Source organism: Clinocottus analis, unplaced genomic scaffold (genome assembly GCF_023055335.1).
Source record: "Clinocottus analis isolate CAN_PGR_092001 unplaced genomic scaffold, fCliAna1.0.p SCAF_6, whole genome shotgun sequence".
Classification (NCBI taxonomy): Eukaryota; Metazoa; Chordata; class Actinopteri; order Perciformes; family Cottidae; genus Clinocottus; species Clinocottus analis.
The window spans coordinates 22,992,816-23,010,315 of NW_027176218.1; the positions used below are offsets into that span (position 1 = coordinate 22,992,816).

Consider the following 17,500-nt stretch of genomic DNA (forward strand, 5'->3'; position numbering starts at 1 on the left):
AAGCTTCAGTGTGAAACACAACACACGGGTCGGTTTGATTTGCTCTCCAGATAAATGAACTTATTCACGTTACCAGGGCGGCAACACATCCCATGAAGCTGAGGGAGTCCTCCACCGCTGGAGATGCATGATGTGAGTGTTTCCTTCTCTGCGTAGAGAAGGTTCATTTCCCATCACAGGACCTGCATCAGCGTTCCTGCTGTGAGTTTTTACTGAAACTCTTTCATGCGTTTTTGGAGGCAGTAAATCAAATAAACTCCTCTTCAGGAGTCCTTCTCCTCTTCCTCTCAAACCCTGAAGGTCCTGAGGGAACCTGCAGGGTTCATGGTGAACATGTGTTCATTTGCACCCAGAGATATGGTGACAATACCACGTTAAATCACAACAATGAAACATTTCTAAACAGTTGGACGTTCTCTGATGTCGCGTCGCTCTTGTCGGGCTCTTGAGATATAAATACACATCGACACACAGCTGCTTAATATTTATTAAAAATACATTTCAACATGACTGAAAATGATGAGACACACAACGTCACAACGTGCTGACACAAAGTCTTTATTTCATACTCGTCACTTCATCAGTACATGGACAGAGACAGCTTACTTTATACTGTTTGTAGAGAATATATTGAAATTGTACATTACACATTACACAAAGTGGGTAAAAGTCCTTCTACTGTGGAACAGACACACACAGGGAAGACTCCCGCAATATGAAACCAAACGAGAAACTACTTATTGCTCAATACAAATCAATCGTAATGGCAGTATGACGAAGAAGAAGAAGAAGAAGAAGAAGAGTAGCACTAGTACACATGAAGCATTACATCAAGATGACTTTACACACTCGTGCCTATAAAAGAAACTCCAGGGAAGAGGAAACATGTAATAAGTGTTAAGTGATGACTTCAGGTAACCTGCTCTATAAACAAAAAGTATCTACAAGTGCGAGGAGGACACCGACAGACACACACATCTCCAGCTCAGCAGGAAGGAGCTCATGTTCAGGTGGAGCGGCGGGTCCACCACGCTGCACCAGAGGACCACATGCAGTCAGGAGGGCAGTCTGGCTGCAGGCCGGGTGGAGGAGGCCTCAGTGTACACGGCAGCGTGGAGAAGAGACGAGGACCAACTGCACCAGCTGCACCAACTGCCCATGGAGGCTCATGGAGGCTCATGAAGGCTCATGGAGGCTCATGGAGGCTCATGGAGGCTCATGGAGGCTCATGAAGGCCCATGGAGGCCCATGGAGGCTCATGGAGGCTCATGAAGGCTCATGGAGGCTCATGAAGGCCCATGGAGGCCCATGGAGGCTCATGGAGGCTCATGGAGGCTCATGGAGGCTCATGAAGGCTCATGTAGGCCCATGGAGGCTCATGGAGGCTCATGGAGGCTCATGGAGGCTCATGAAGGCCCATGGAGGCCCATGGAGGCTCATGGAGGCTCATGAAGGCCCATGGAGGCTCATGAAGGCCCATGGAGGCTCATGAAGGCCCATGGAGGCCCATGGAGGCTCATGAAGGCCCATGGAGGCCCATGGAGGCTCATAGAGGCCCATGGAGGCTCATAGAGGCTCATGGAGGCTCATGAAGGCCCATGGAGGCTCATGGAGGCCCATGGAGGCTCATGGAGGCTCATGGAGGCTCATGGAGGCTCATGAAGGCTCATGGAGGCTCATGGAGGCCCATGGAGGCCCATGAGGGCTCATGGAGGCTCATGGAGGCTCATGGAGGCCCATGGAGGCTCATGGAGGCTCATGAAGGCCCATGGAGGCTCATGGAGGCTCATGGAGGCTCATGAAGGCTCATGGAGGCTCATGGAGGCTCATGAAGGCCCATGGAGGCTCATGAAGGCCCATGGAGGCCCATGAAGGCCCATGGAGGCTCATGGAGGCTCACAACTGCTCTTGTGTGTTAAACTTAAACTCAACTATAGTCTCTCTAATCTTTTAACTCACTCCTTGTTTCAGGTCAGAATCTCTCTCCATGTTTCCGTCTGTTGCTTTAATACGACGTCTGTCCTCTGGTCTCTGGGCCCTGGTGCTCAGAAGCACGACTAACACTATCGTTTAAAAAGTGACGTCAGCTGATAGCCCTTTAGGGTGCGATGGGTCTGCCTGTGAGAGCCGGGGCACCGGTGGACCGCTTAAGGGGAAAGGGTCTGTGTGGTTTTGAGGTGGCTGGGGTTGCCCTACATTCTGAGCTTGGCGCCCAAATGGCTCCAAAAAAGCCCCGCCCCTTACAGGCCGCCGCAGGGAAGCGCACACCTCAGCAGAAGAAGCTACGCCCTGAAGGGGCCGAAGGTGAACACGGTCCATGAAGACTGTACATTACTAAGCCAAAGAAACAGGGGACCCTTCCTGTGACCTCTGACCTCTGACCTGTCAGGACGCTCCAGCATCACAGCAAACAACAGCACACAGCTCCTCTAGTGCAGAACTATCCTCCTGCACGATACTATGACATCATATCCAAACGCTGACCGAGTGACTGTGGATTCCTTCTTGTGTGCACTTATTCTGGTTTAGTTCCCTTACAGCACAGCCACGCAGGCGTCAGGCAAGGAAGATGTGTGTGTGTGTGTGTGTGTGTGTGTGGGGGGGGGGGGGGTGGCGCTGTAGAGGAAGGCTGCTGCCAGTCCTTTGGCGGTGAGCCAGGACAGGAGGTTGTTGGGTCGGTCCCTGGTCCGGTTTGTTTGGGTCAGAGCGTGATTGAGATATTTGACCATAAAGAGACGACGACGGCCAGAACTGGACTCATTGCTGATGCTGGCTTCATCCATGGCTCCATGTGAGGTGCTATTACAGGATGAACTATGTCTTCTAGACACTTCCTCCCTACGATGACGCTCACATGCACACACATGTTACTACTTATTCTAGCTAATGTGGTTAGAAATGAGAGATAACACACTGTTTAAAGCTGCACTCACACACATTGAGTGCAGCTTTAAGTAATAAAGGAAGATTATGGGAACAATAGATATTGAACTGTTCTTCCTCAAAATGTAGATCAATCAAACACAAGTGTTGTTGTACTTTGGACACATCACGGACAGGTGAGCATTGCAAAAGCTCCTTTGTGTTAGCTAAACCCCGCTAAGCCCCGCGGTGGTGTAGCGGCTAGGCTCAGTGCGCTGGACGAGTGGCCTGAAACCAGACTCTCTGTACAGTCTGTACGCATTCCCTGTGATGTAACCAGAGGTTCACTGGTCATATTACATGCACATATAAGCTGTATGTGGCTAGCAGAGCTAGCAGAGGAGACCGCTAGCAGCTAGGAGCTAGTAGAGGATAAAGCTAGCAGCTAGGAGCTAGTAGAGGAGACAGCTAGGAGCTAGCAGAGGAGACAGCTAGCAGCTAGGAGCTAGCAGAGGAGACAGCTAGCAGCTAGGAGCTAGCAGAGGAGACAGCTAGGAGCTAGGAGCTAGCAGAGGAGACAGCTAGGAGCTAGCAGAGGAGACAGCTAGGAGCTAGCAGAGGAGACAGCTAATATAATTCTAATTCACCGCCCAACACTTGGCGGTGAAAAAGCTTATATCAGGATTGAAACGTTTTTATTCCTGATGTTGGGTCTTTTAAAATGGAGGCCTCAGTTTGCCATCCAGGAAGTGAACTTCCTGTCCTTCTGCGCCGGCTTCATGTTTCTGGATGTTGTCTCATGACGTCGCTGTTCGGCTCTCAGAGTCGTTCACAAGTTGATGAACTCTCTCGAGGGTTTAAGTCAGTGTGGCGGCTCTCGCTGCGCGCTGAGACTAAACTAAGCTAACTAATGCTCTCCCAGCGCTACAGGTGCTACGCTAGCCTGTGTTCTGTTGTCTGTGGATTCTGGACGCACATCCTCTGACCTCTGACGAGCGACACAGAGAGAGCTCCTGAACAAACAGCTTTCTCATGACCTCGTGCACTTTCACTTCCCCTCACTTATTTCTAAATGGCAACGTGAACAGCAGCTCACGTCTCGTGTGGACAGACGGGTTACTTCCTCTTTGTGGGGGGGGGGGGGGGGGGGCAATTAGCAAACACAAGAATGACTTTAAGAACAAAAACAGTTGCCTGGATCTGTGTGTGCTGGGCGATGGGGGGGGGGGGGGGTTAAAGGTGTATGCAGCAACATGTATGTTATCTTACAGTGGGGGGGGGGGGGGGGGGGGGCTGGAGGAGATACATGAAGACAGATCGCTGTCCCATCCTTTTTGAACTTTCCTTCCTGTTGCTGTCTCGCTGCATTTACTACGTCTGACTTCACCGCTTCACTTTCTCCACTCTCTCTCTCTCTCTCTCTCTCTCTCTCCCTCTCTCTCTCTCTCTCTCTCTCTCTCTCTCCCTCTCTCTCTCTCTCTCTCCCTCTCTCTCTCTCCCTCTCTCTCCCCCCCCTCTCTCTCTCTCCCTGACCCTTCAGCAGGACACCTCCATGGTGTGGGTGATGGTGCCGACTCCCTCGGTGCTGTCGGACTGGGTGCAGGCCCGAGAGCGCGACCCGTCTATGGAGCCGGCGCTGGTCAGCGAGGCCGTCCTGGAGCGAGCCAGGCGGGTCATGCTGGCAGAGGGCACTGGAGGGGGGAGGGGGGAGCATTACATTGTGTAATGAAAGAAACAGCTGTGATCATATTGAGGAGATGAGAACATGCTCATGTGCAGCAGGTGAGAGCAGCGTCTGACCGGCAGCCCTGATTGGTTGTCGTTCATTAAAGCCGTCAGTGTGTTGCCACACACATGCACGTTGTGTTGCTACACACATGCACCTTGTGTTGCATGAAGCTCAGATCAACTAGAGGAACTCTCTTTTAATTCATTACACGGATCAGATTGTGTTAACGGCTGGTCGAGGGTCGAGATCCTTGAGCTTCATGTTTCTGTCCAACATGAAGCTCAAGGATCTCTGCTTCTGGGCTGCAGCTCCTGAGAACAGTGTTTATCACATTAACAGTGTGTGTGTGTACACAACAGTGTGTGTGTGTACACAACAGTGTGTGTGTGTACACAACAGTGTGTGTGTATAGATCATGTGAATGATCCTTCATGTGTTACATTGGAAGATACAGTTCACGATTGTTTTGTTGGACATCCTTTACTTCCATTCCTCAGTGTCTGTCCTACATGTTTTGATCTCATTTAGCTTTTTAAATGGTTCTTTTAGACATAAATAAATGTATAATGTATCTGCAGGACGCAGACAAACAACTCAAAGGTCTTGTTTGTACTTGGAGGCTTCTTCCTTTTCCCTGTCGAGTGTTTCCTGATCCCATGTGAGGACGTCCGTGTCTGCAGATTGTCAAGCCCTCGAGGGAAAATCAGTAATTTGTGATTTTGGTTGTACAAAATAAACTGGATGGGTTCTCAGCAGTCCAGTGCAGAATGTGCAGAACCCTGAGTTCAGCGTTCATGTGCTCTCATTAGCTTCACGCTAGCTCCAGTGTGTTGTTGTCCTCTACAGAGTGCTAGCGTGTCATGTTGGCCTCGTGTAAAGACAGCCGTTACAAACGGAGTCCAAAAGGCTCCGAGCAGCAGGAGGCCATGCAGAGCTGCTGGAGATGCAATGGCAAAGGGGGGGGGGGGGGGGGGGGAGAGGGAGGAGGATATTTTTCCATGGAAGGAAAAATATGATTGATAAAATAATGATACGTCCTGAGAGGAAGCGAGAAAAGATAAATAATAAGTCTGATCTAAATTGTTGAAAATGTGTTTATGATTTAAATAATCTTAAATAATCTTATTTTATTTTTTGTCATCTGCATAACTGATGGTTAACGGTCAATCAAGACGAGATCATGTTTCTACGTTTCTTCTTCATTTTGAACTCAACCTGTTGTTGTTGTTGTTGTTGTTGTTGTTGTTATTATTGTTGTAATACTCATCATGGCCACCAGAGGCTGAAGTGCACCATGCTCTAAAAAACTAGAAGCATTTATGAGAGCGTTCATTTCTCCACACAAGCTGTGTGTGTGTGTGTGTGTGTGTGTGTGTGTGTGTGTGTGTGTGTGTGTGTGTGTATATATATATATATATATATATATATATATATATATATATATATATATATATATATATATATATATATATATATATATATATAATGAAGTTATGTGAATTCAATCTCTTGACAGAAGACACGACAGAGTTTCAGTGTTTCAGTCCTCTGAGAAGATGGCGTGCTGGTGCGCGTCTGCCTCTTGTGGACAGAATGAGTATTACAATATGAACCTTCTTTCAGCCTCATTCTCTCACACGGTCGTGAAGTTATTAAACTGTCTCGATCACATTTATGAATGGAGCTCCATCAGCGTCGCTCTCCTTCCTCTCAGGGCGTCAATAAATACATGAAAGTAAACTTTTCATAACAGCCCAACATGTCGTATTCATAACCAAAAGGAAATCAAACATAACAATTAAAAATGTCATCCAGCGGGGCAGCAGCAGGGGGGGAAGTACCTGGCCCTCCACTCAACCTGCGATCCTTCACATAAGCGACTGAGAGAACGAGGCAAGGAGACAGAGACAGATTAACACAAGTCCCTCTGCATGGAACACACCACACATCACACAAAGACACACACAAAGACACACAAAGACACACACAAAGACACAAGTACACACAGAGGCTGCTGCTCTGCATACTCACTGTAGCCCATCCCCTGCAGGAAGTACTTGAAGGCCTCGGTCAGCTTCCCAGGCTGCAACACACATGTGCACACACACACGTGCACACACACACACACACACACACACACACGTGCACAGTTTACCCACAAAGTGAAGACTTCTTTCATTAATATGAAAGTATTATGAAGTATTTTGTTTCATTGGTCGACTGCATCATGTGTGTGTGTGTGTGTGTGTGTGTGTGTGTGTGTGTGTGTGTGTGTGTGTGTGTGTGTGTGTTACCTGAGTGAGCTGTGGGAGTCCACCAGAGTCAGCCATCTACAGAGAGAGCAGCGGTTACAACAAGAAACTCTTCCTTTGTTCAGCTGGAAGCTCCGGCCATGGATCCTGTGTCTGGAGCAGGTCCTACCTCCTACCTCCTACCTCCTACCGCCTACCTCCTAACTCCTACCTCCTGCCTCCTACCTCCTGCCTCCTACCTCCTACCTCCTGCCTCCTACCTCCTGCCTCCTGCCCCCTACCTCCTACCTCCTACCTCCTACCGCCTGCCTCCTGCCTCCTACCTCCTACCTCCTTCCTCCTACCTCCTGCCTCCTACCTCCTACCTCCTGCCTCCTACCTCCTGCCTCCTGCCCCCTACCTCCTACCTCCTACCGCCTGCCTCCTGCCTCCTACCTCCTACCTCCTGCCTCCTACCCCCTACCTCCTGCCTCCTACTTCCTACCTCCTACCTCCTACCTCCTGCCTCCTGCCTCCTACTTCCTACCTCCTACCTCCTGCCTCCTACCTCCTACCTCCTACCTCCTGCCTCCTGCCTCCTACCCCCTACCTCCTGCCTCCTACTTCCTACCTCCTACCTCCTGCCTCCTACTTCCTACCTCCTACCTCCTGCCTCCTACTTCCTACCTCCTGCCTCCTACTTCCTACCGCCTACCTCCTGCCTCCTACCTCCTACCTCCTGCCTCCTACTTCCTACCTCCTACCTCCTGCCTCCTACTTCCTACCTCCTACCTCCTGCCTCCTGCCTCCTACCTCCTGCCTCCTACCTCCTGCCTCCTACTTCCTACCTCCTGCCTCCTACTTCCTACCTCCTACCTCCTACCTCCTGCCTCCTACCGCCTACCGCCTACCTCCTGCCTCCTACTTCCTACCTCCTGCCTCCTACTTCCTACCTCCTGCCTCCTACACCCTACCTCCTGCCTACTACTTCCTACCTCCTACCTCCTGCCTCCTACTTCCTACCTCCTACCTCCTGCCTCCTGCCTCCTACCTCCTACCTCCTGCCTCCTACCTCCTACCTCCTACTTCCTACCTCCTGCCTCCTACTTCCTACCTCCTACCTCCTACCTCCTACCTCCTGCCTCCTACCTCCTACCTCCTGCCTCCTGCCTCCTACTTCCTACCTCCTACCTCCTGCCTCCTACCTCCTACCTCCTGCCTCCTGCCTCCTACCTCCTGCCTCTTGCCTCCTACCTCCTACCTCCTGCCTCCTACCTCCTACCCCCTACCTCCTACCTCCTGCCTCCTACTTCCTACCTCCTGCCTCCTGCCTCCTGCCTCCTACCTCCTGCCTCCTACCTCCTACCTCCTGCCTCCTACCTCCTGCCTCCTACCTCTTGCCTCCTACCTCCTACCTCCTGCCTCCTACCTCCTGCCTCCTGCCTCCTACCTCCTGCCTCCTGCGTCCTGCCTCCTACCTCCTGCCTCCTGCCTCCTACCTCCTGCCTCCTGCCTCCTGCCTCCTGCCTCCTACCTCCTGCCTCCTGCCTCCTACTTCCTACCTCCTGCCTCCTACTTCCTACCTCCTACCTCCTGCCTCCTGCCTCCTGCCTGAACCTCATGACAGCATGAACCTCATGACAGCATGAACCTCATGACAGCATGGACCTCATGACAGCATGAACATCATGACAGCATGAACCTCATGACAGCATGAACCTCATGACAGCATGAACCTCATGACAGCATGGACCTCATGACAGCATGAACCTCATGACAGCATGAACCTCATGACAACATGAACCTCATGACAGCATGAACATCTTTACAGCATGAACATCATGACAGCATGAACATCATGACAGCATGGACCTCATGACAGCATGAACCTCATGACAGCATGAACCTCATGACAGCATGAACATCATGACAGCATGGACCTCATGACAACATGAACATCATGACAGCATGGACCTCATGACAGCATGAACATCATGACAGCATGAACCTCATGACAGCATGAACCTCATGACAGCATGAACATCTTTACAGCATGAACCTCATGACAGCATGAACATCATGACAGCATGAACCTCATGACAGCATGAACATCTTTACAGCATGAACCTCATGACAGCATGAACATCATGACAGCATGGACCTCATGACAGCATGAACCTCATGACAACATGAACATCATGACAGCATGGACCTCATGACAGCATGGACCTCATGACAGCATGAACATCATGACAGCATGAACCTCATGACAGCATGGACCTCATGACAGCATGGACCTCATGACAGCATGAACATCATGACAGCATGAACATCATGACAGCATGAACCGGCTGCGTGGCCCCCTGCAGGCCGGTCTCAGTAACACGGCCTGGACGTCAGGACATGAAGCTGTGGAACCTTCACCACGTTCAAACTGTGTATATGAAGTTCATTATTTCTATAGTTTGTGAAGTAAAACACACAACAACTCAGACGTCTGGTCCAGTGATGGAGTGTGTGTGTGCGACGAGGACACACACACAGACACACACACACTTACCTTTAGGAAGGTGGTGTTGGTCGGGTCCAGCTTGGAGTTGCACTCCACCTGAGGACAGAAGACCAGACGAGCAGGAAGATGAAAGCTGCACAGGTCATATGTGTGTGTGTGTGTGTTTTGTACACATCTGCTTACTGTGTGTGTGTGTATGTGTGTGTGTTTTGTACACATCTGTTTACTGTGTGTGTGTGTGTGTGTGTGTGACCTAGATACTGCTGCTGAGATGAGTCACGCAGGCTGGGAGCACAGCCGCAGTGCACACGCACACACACACACACACACGCGCACACACACACACACACACACACACACACACACACACACACACACACACACACACACACAAAGTAAACAGATGTGTACAAACACACACACACACTCACACACACAAAGTAAACAGATGTGTACAAACACACACACACACTCACACACACACACACACACACACACACACACACACACACACACACACACACACACACACACACACACAAAGTAAACAGATGTGTACAAACACACACACACACACTCACACACACACACACACACACACACACACACACACACACACACACACACACACACACACACACCATGTGTCTTCTCTATGCAGTTTCCTGCTGTGTTTAATCTGTAATCCCTCGCACACAGATTCCCAAATTACATATTTTTGAGCCCAAACATGTAAAACATGAGGAAGGGGACCTGGAGCCCTGCTGGAGAGCTGCAGCAGTGATGCAGCGCTGCAGTGTGAGTCTCAGGTGATGCAGCGCTGCAGTGTGAGTCTCAGGTGATGCACTGGTGTCCTCACAACAGCAGTAAGACACACACACACTCACACACTCACACACTCACACAGTCCTGGGTGCAGACAGAGTGAACAGGTCTCTGCTGGCTGACCTGGTTTTGTTTTACTAAACGAGGACAAACTTGGATTCAAACTTGATTTAAATGTAGAGTACAAAAGACAGGGGGGGGGGGGGGGGGGGGCTGTTTAGAGCTCCACGTGGATTATATAATCCTAGAAACAGGACCAGGTCCTCTCAGTGGGCAGGTGAAGCAGAGGCCTTGCTGATGAGAGGGTGGAGAGGAAGATGCTGGACTCACCACTCCCTCCTCCGCCGGGGCGTTGTCCCCCACCACCAGCATCGCAGGACACCTTCAGGAACATCCAGGAACAATCAGACGGGTTAGACCAACAGCTGCAGGTGACCTCATCCTGACTTTAACATAATCATGTGTTCAGTTTTAGGCCTGTGTTGTTGTTGTTGTTGTTGTTGTTGTTGTTGTTACATCCATATTGGTGTTTTTCTACCAATTTTTCCTATAGAACCTCACAAAAAAGGGAAAAAGACGCCTTAAAATAAAGTAAGTATGAGGCGGGAAGGGAGGCGCCGAGGAACCAGAACCAGAACCAGGACTACGCAGAGCCGACGTCCAGACCCTGGTGATCACAAACACTACCACTTTTGTCCACAGGGGCCGCCAGAATCACAACAAAATACAAGCTTAAGCGTACATATTAAATATGAACCTTTACTAGGACAAGACAACTGGATTATGATTATGATGACACTCACTTCAGGGTCTTTGCGTTGATCACCGTGCCGCTGCGATTCATCTCCAGATCCCTCCGACTGAAAGACACAACGTGATGTCAAGAGTGTGTGTGAGTGTGTGTGTGTGTGTGTGTGTGTGTGTGTGTGTGTGTGTGTGTGTGTGTCTGCACCTGTTGTACATGTTCCAGAAGAGCTGCAGGTTGAACTGGTTGATGGTGTTGTTGATCTGTTGCCGGTAGCTCTGCACCAGCTCTGTGTTGTTCATCAGCTCCTCCTGCACACACACACACACACACACACACACACACACACACACACACACAGGTTAAATATCTATAAAGAAAGCCACTGTCCAGCTGTATTCCTGGACACGGAGCTCACCTGGCTGAACAGGTGTGGCAGCACGGTGTCCGGCAGAGCGCTGGTCAGGCCGGACAGCTGAGGGGAAACAGCAGAGAGATTGTTGTTGTGAGAACATGAAAAAGAGCCGGTCTGGATGCGTGAGCGTATGTGAAACACATTGCGTGTCCAGTCGGCACCTTGGTGGCCGCCCAGTCCATCCAGCCTTTGCCGTTGGGGTCGATGTTGAGCAGAACCAAACCCTCCACCAGGTCAGGGAAGATCAGCTGATAGCAGAACACATAGAACATATCCACTTAGTTAGCACTCAACCAGAACCACTACAACCCTGAACGTATAGTACCGCGTGATGCGGATGTGACTCACAGCAAACTTGGCCAGAATGTAAGCTCCAGCGCCGACGCCGATCCCAACGATGCTCTTGAATCTAAAAAGAAGCTCCATTAGAGGCACTGCTTTAAAGGCCGTTAGTGGTACACAGCAGTCAATAGCTTGAATGTGTGTCGCTACATGGAGACAAGGAAGAAGGAGTGCTGTGACAGTCACGGTGTTCCTGTACCACGCTCCAGAGTCCTGGAGCCAAGTGCTGCTCTGTGGCTGGTGCTCCATGTTCAGGCTAAAATTACATTGTGTTTGTAGGAAATGTCTTCACTCAGTCTTGAGCCCACTCGCTCCGCACTGCTCTCATGAAGTGTTTACAGTCGCTAGCGCTTCCTGACCCTGGAGGCATAGCTACCGCCTCCTGGTCCCGTTCAAGGAGACGCTGTTGCTCACTCAGCACACCTGTCCTGTTACCTGCGTCAGCGCTGTTGCCATTATTGGCACTGTTAGGGCCATCAGCACCGTTGTTGGCGCTCTGAGCATCGCTAGCACTGTTAGCCACCTCAGCTCGTTTGCAACTGTTTGCACAGTTAGCTCTATCAGCGCTGCACCGTTAGCGTCGTGAGGTGCTAACCGCCGGCTCGGCTGCAGCCACATGGAGACCCACGAGAAGGAAACAACCAGCACCTTCAACTAAACTGCAGTCACTGCATGAGTCTGAATGTACGGACACACATCTGAAGGCGTTGGTGGAAACAGGGAAGTTGAACACTTGGCATCCTTCCCAGCGTGAACAGCACAAAGAGGACAGGATTTCTCTACAGATGGCTCTTATAAACCATCGGCTGTGTTGACTCTGTGACAAGATGTGGAATTTAAAAGCACCAACCCAAAGTGCTGCACCACAGTGGGCAGCATCCCAGCCAGCTGGTCCATGGTGGGGTACTGGTACCTGTGCAGAGAGAGGCACAACTTCTAGCCATCATGGCTTCACATACTGTAATGTAATGTAACATACCGTGATAACCAGTCTGATAAAACGGTTTTATTTTGACTGATGCATAAAATCATTGAGATAATCCCCAAAATAAGGTTATCTGCAGCATTATCTATTCAGCAATAGCCCAACCTCCTGATCACCAACACATACTACATTATGAATACATATCAATGCATCATTGGTTATTCTCGAGTGAATCCATGTGTGTCTGCACATTGTACCCCTGGGGCAGCTGCGACGCTCCTATCTGCTGGCCCGGGGCGTCGACGTGGCAAACCACAAAGTGCTTGGTGATCTCCTGCATGTCCTCGTTGTTGAAGAAGGAGTTGAAGCACAGCTTGTCTGTGGGAGAGCGAGGGAGGAGAGGAAACGAGTAGAGTGGGCACACGAGGAGAGATGGCAGGAACGACAAGGGCAGGAGGAAGAGGAGGAGAGGATGAAGGCATGAGAGCACACCAACGTGATCAGGTTGGACATGAACTCCTGGAAGGTGACCATCTGTACGACTGACGCTGCGCCAGGAAGAGGTGAACATCTGAGGTCACATGACGCTCATTCACCTGCAGTCCGGTTCAAATACAACATGGTCGCCTTCGTATCCAATCAAACAAAACCAAAATCAAGATTTCTATGTCCGAGTCCATTGGCAGCACTTCTATTGCCTCGAGGAGGCGACGGCAGAGCTAGTTTGTTGCTAACGCAGAGCTAGTTCGTAGCTAATGCAGAGCTAGTTCGTAGCTAACGCAGAGCTAGTTTGTTGCTAACGCAGAGCTAGTTTGTTGCTAACGCAGAGCTCGTTCGTAGCTAACGCAGAGCTAGTTCGTAGCTAACGCAGAGCTAGTTCGTAGCTAACGCAGAGCTAGTTTGTAGCTAACGCAGAGCAAGTTTGGAGCTAACGCAGAGCTAGTTCGTAGCTAACGCAGAGCTAGTTTGTAGTTAACGCAGAGCAAGTTTGGAGCTAACGCAGAGCTAGTTCGTAGCTAACGCAGAGCTAGCTTGGAGCTAACGCAGAGCTAGTTTGGAGCTAATGCAGAGCTAGTTCGTAGCTAACGCAGAGCTAGTTCGTAGCTAACGCAGAGCTAGTTTGTTGCTAACGCAGAGCTAGTTTGTTGCTAACGCAGAGCTCGTTCGTAGCTAACGCAGAGCTAGTTCGTAGCTAACGCAGAGCTAGTTCGTAGCTAACGCAGAGCTAGTTTGTAGCTAACGCAGAGCAAGTTTGGAGCTAACGCAGAGCTAGTTCGTAGCTAACGCAGAGCTAGCTTGGAGCTAACGCAGAGCTAGTTTGGAGCTAATGCAGAGCTAGTTCGTAGCTAACGCAGAGCTAGCTTGGAGCTAACGCAGAGCTAGTTCGGAGCTAACGCAGAGCTAGTTTGTAGCTAACACAGAGCTAGTTTGGAGCTAACGCAGAGCAAGTTTGTAGCTAATGCAGAGCTAGTTTTTAGCTAACGCAGAGCTAGTTTGGAGTTAACGCAGAGCTAGTTTGTAGGTAACACAGAGCTAGTTTGTAGCTAATGCAGAGCTAGTTTTTAGCTAACGCAGAGCTAGTTTGGAGTTAACGCAGAGCTAGTTTGTAGCTAACGCAGAGCTAGTTTGTAGCTATGGTTGCCAGCAGCGCTAACAGAGCCACAAAAAAATGTTGGTTGATAGCAGCGTTAGCCTGTCAGCACCTTGATGTTATGTATTCTGTGGGGTGACTGTCTTTCAATCAGAGGGTCGGTGGTTCGAGCCTCAGCCCTGCTAGTCCATGTTGGTTTGTCCTTGAGCAAGGCACTAAACCCTGAATTTCTCCCCATTGCTGTGTTTATGGTGTATAGAAAAAAATTAAGTTGCTTTGGATAAAAGCGTCAGCTAAATGTAATGTTAGCTTTGTTAGCGCTGTCAGTACCGTTAGCTTCTCGGCTCAGCTGCTGCCACGTGGAGGAAATAGCTCTGAATGTCTAATATAGCACCTTTGACTGAATGTCAATCGCATGCTGATGATAATTTTGAATGCATAAATAAATATCTAAAAGAATTGGTGTAAAAAAGGGAAGTTTAGCATAGCTAGCTAACGTAGCTAGCTAATGTAGCTAGCTAACAGGGGGAACTGGAAGGTGGGCACTACACGTTACCAACAGTAACTACAGAATTATATATATATATATATATATATATATATATATATATATATATATATATACATATATATGTATATACATATATATATACATATATATATATATATATATATATATATATATATATATATACATATATATATATATATATATATATATATATATATATATATATATATATATACACACACACACACACACACACACACACACACACACACACACACACCAGTATTAAATCTGAATGAAGGGGTCATCATAAAATGTTCAGGTCTTTCCAAAACAATTTAAAAAAGAGATTATTTTGAGTGACTCATGAGGATTATTCTCGACCTTTAAAGCTTCATTTCCTGAACTCGTGGAGACAAAGGTTCTGCACGTTGCGTTCAGCATCATGTATAATGGACGCCGGCTCTGCAGCTGGCCTACTTTCAGCATGTCAGACTCTGCGAGCGCCGCTTCCTCCCGGCGGCGCTAACGAACGCATCAATTAGCAGGAGGACGGGGGCGGGGCTGAAGAGCTCTGCAAGGTGGCGGCCTGATCGCTGCCTCCTGCACCTCCTGCACCTCCTGGGCTCCTTGTGTACTCGCTGCGTGAGGACGGCGGGGAGAGGTTTCCTCATGCGTACGCGTTGAGTAATCTGCACTCCACGAGCCACTTCCTGCCTCTGCTCCTGCATCCTTCTCTATCAGACGTCTCTTCTTAAAACTCTCATCTTTTCCTCGTCATGCCGCTTTCTTTTCTGAACGTTCCTCCTGTTCTCTTCGTCTTTTTTAGTGCTGCCCTGTATCTAAATGCGATGGGTAATCCCATTAATGAGAATATTAATAGCTATAAAGGCAGTGGGGCGGACAACGGAGCCGTCCTCCAAACCCTCTCCATCTATCCCACCTCCACCCATCAAAGCAGTGCTAACCCCACTAACACCCCCCCCCCCACCCCTCACCAGCACCACCAGCACCGCGGGATGTTTTTCTGACCTACATTTCTTCTTGCCTCATCGTTTCCTTTTTCCCTTCGTCTGTCGCCACTCGACAATTATTCCTCTCAGCTTGTTTTCATCTCTTCTGCCTCTGGACATGAACACATCTGTCCAGGTGTTCAGCCCCAGAGCGTTACGGGACAGACCTTCAACGCACTGCATCAGTGTGCAGCATCATGTGTTGTGATGACAACAACTTAACCCTGTGAGCACCAGAGATGGAGGATGCAACCTGCACAGGCTGCAGCGTGCAGCGTGAAATGTTGCATCACGAGCTCCACGTCGACTCCAGGTCTCTGTTCACGCACAGCAGCGACAAAGACGAAGACGAAGACGAAGACAAAGACAAAGACGAAGACAAAGACGAAGACAAAGACGAAGACGAAGACGAAGACAAAGACAAAGACGAAGACGAAGACGAAGACAAAGACAAAGACAAAGACAAAGACGAAGACGAAGACGAAGACGAAGACGAAGAAGACAAAGACAAGGCGTGTTCTGGGTTGACGAGCGACCGCGTTAACCGGCGGCTAAATTCCAACTTTTACCTTTTTGCTGCACGATTAAATATTACAGATAAAACCAACAAAAACTGCTACTGTGTGTGTGTGTGTGTGAGAGTATGTGTGTGTGTGAGTGTGTGTGTGTGTGTGTGTGTGTGTGTGTGTGTGTGTGTGTGTGTGTGTGTGTGTGTGTGTGTGTGTGTGTGTGTGTACAGAGTGTGAATATGAAGGGATTATGCAGCACAGAGTCCAATTATCACCTCCAATAAGTGCAGAAACACCTTGCTGAAAAGCCTGAAACATCTGTCAAGATACACACACACACACACACACACACACACACACACACACACACACACACACTCTGCTGATACTCACGGTTCAGGCCCACATCGTGGTAGGTGAGGATTGCAGGCTTGTTGCCTTTCGGTGCCCCGCGGATCACAACATGCAGCATCCCATAAGGAGTCTCCACGTCGTGTTCCTGAGACACACAAACACACTCTGCTCAGAGAGGGAGGCACAGCAGAGCTATGGCTGTATAGAAGACTGTGCTGCATGTGTTGAAGCTGCATTCTCTCTCCTGACCACCAGGGGCGACTCCTCTGCTTGTATAGAAGTCTATGCTTCATGTGTTAAAGCTGCATTCTCTCTCCTGACCACCAGGGGCGACTCCTCTGGTTGTATAGAAGTCTATGCTTCATGTGTTAAAGCTGCATTCTCTCTCCTGACCACCAGGGGGCGACTCCTCTGGTTGTATAGAAGTCTATGCTTCATGTGTTAAAGCTGCATTCTCTCTCCTGACCACCAGGGGGCGACTCCTCTGGTTGTATAGAAGTCTATGCTTCATGTGTTGAAGCTGCATTCTCTCTCCTGACCACCAGGGGGCGACTCCTCTGGTTGTATAGAAGTCTATGCTTCATGTGTTAAAGCTGCATTCTCTCTCCTGACCACCAGGGGGCGAATCCTCTGGTTGTATAGAAGTCTATGCTTCATGTGTTAAAGCTGCATTCTCTCTCCTGACCACCAGGGGGCGACTCCTCTGGTTGTATAGAAGTCTATGCTGCATGTGTTAAAGCTGCATTTTCTCTGCTGACCACCAGGGGGCGACTCCTCTGGTTGTATAGAAGTCTATATAAGTGACTCTACTTCTCTCTTGATGTATTCCCTCAGTAAACATTGTAAACATGAGTTTATGTCTCAATCTCTAGTTTCTAGTCTTCTTCTATACAGCACGATGTCATTTAGTACATTATGGTCTGTTAGAGTTCGTGT

The 17,500-nt window shown here is 49.3% G+C and overlaps 1 protein-coding gene across 8 annotated transcripts in view; it reads right to left on the reverse strand.

The window, feature by feature from the left end:
• Positions 1 to 1,696: 1,696 nt before the first annotated feature.
• Positions 1,697 to 17,500, reverse strand: part of ndrg4 (NDRG family member 4) — a 46,026-nt gene continuing 30,222 nt past the window's right edge. For 3 of the 8 annotated variants that reach the window (XM_068603952.1, XM_068603950.1, XM_068603955.1), the window contains 14 exons: positions 16,604 to 16,709; positions 12,844 to 12,964; positions 12,512 to 12,574; positions 11,668 to 11,728; positions 11,481 to 11,567; positions 11,323 to 11,379; positions 11,112 to 11,215; positions 10,963 to 11,019; positions 10,490 to 10,541; positions 9,383 to 9,430; positions 6,886 to 6,921; positions 6,623 to 6,674; positions 6,433 to 6,471; positions 1,697 to 4,553 (listed from right to left, as the gene is read on the reverse strand). In XM_068603952.1, coding sequence (XP_068460053.1) covers positions 4,399 to 4,553; positions 6,433 to 6,471; positions 6,623 to 6,674; positions 6,886 to 6,921; positions 9,383 to 9,430; positions 10,490 to 10,541; positions 10,963 to 11,019; positions 11,112 to 11,215; positions 11,323 to 11,379; positions 11,481 to 11,567; positions 11,668 to 11,728; positions 12,512 to 12,574; positions 12,844 to 12,964; positions 16,604 to 16,709 — 1,038 coding nt within the window. In that variant the 3' untranslated portion in view covers positions 1,697 to 4,398. The remainder of the gene's footprint in view (positions 4,554 to 6,432; positions 6,472 to 6,622; positions 6,675 to 6,885; positions 6,922 to 9,382; positions 9,431 to 10,489; positions 10,542 to 10,962; positions 11,020 to 11,111; positions 11,216 to 11,322; positions 11,380 to 11,480; positions 11,568 to 11,667; positions 11,729 to 12,511; positions 12,575 to 12,843; positions 12,965 to 16,603; positions 16,710 to 17,500) is intronic. The other 5 variants (XM_068603954.1, XM_068603956.1, XM_068603958.1 and 2 more) reach the window with 4 other exon arrangements.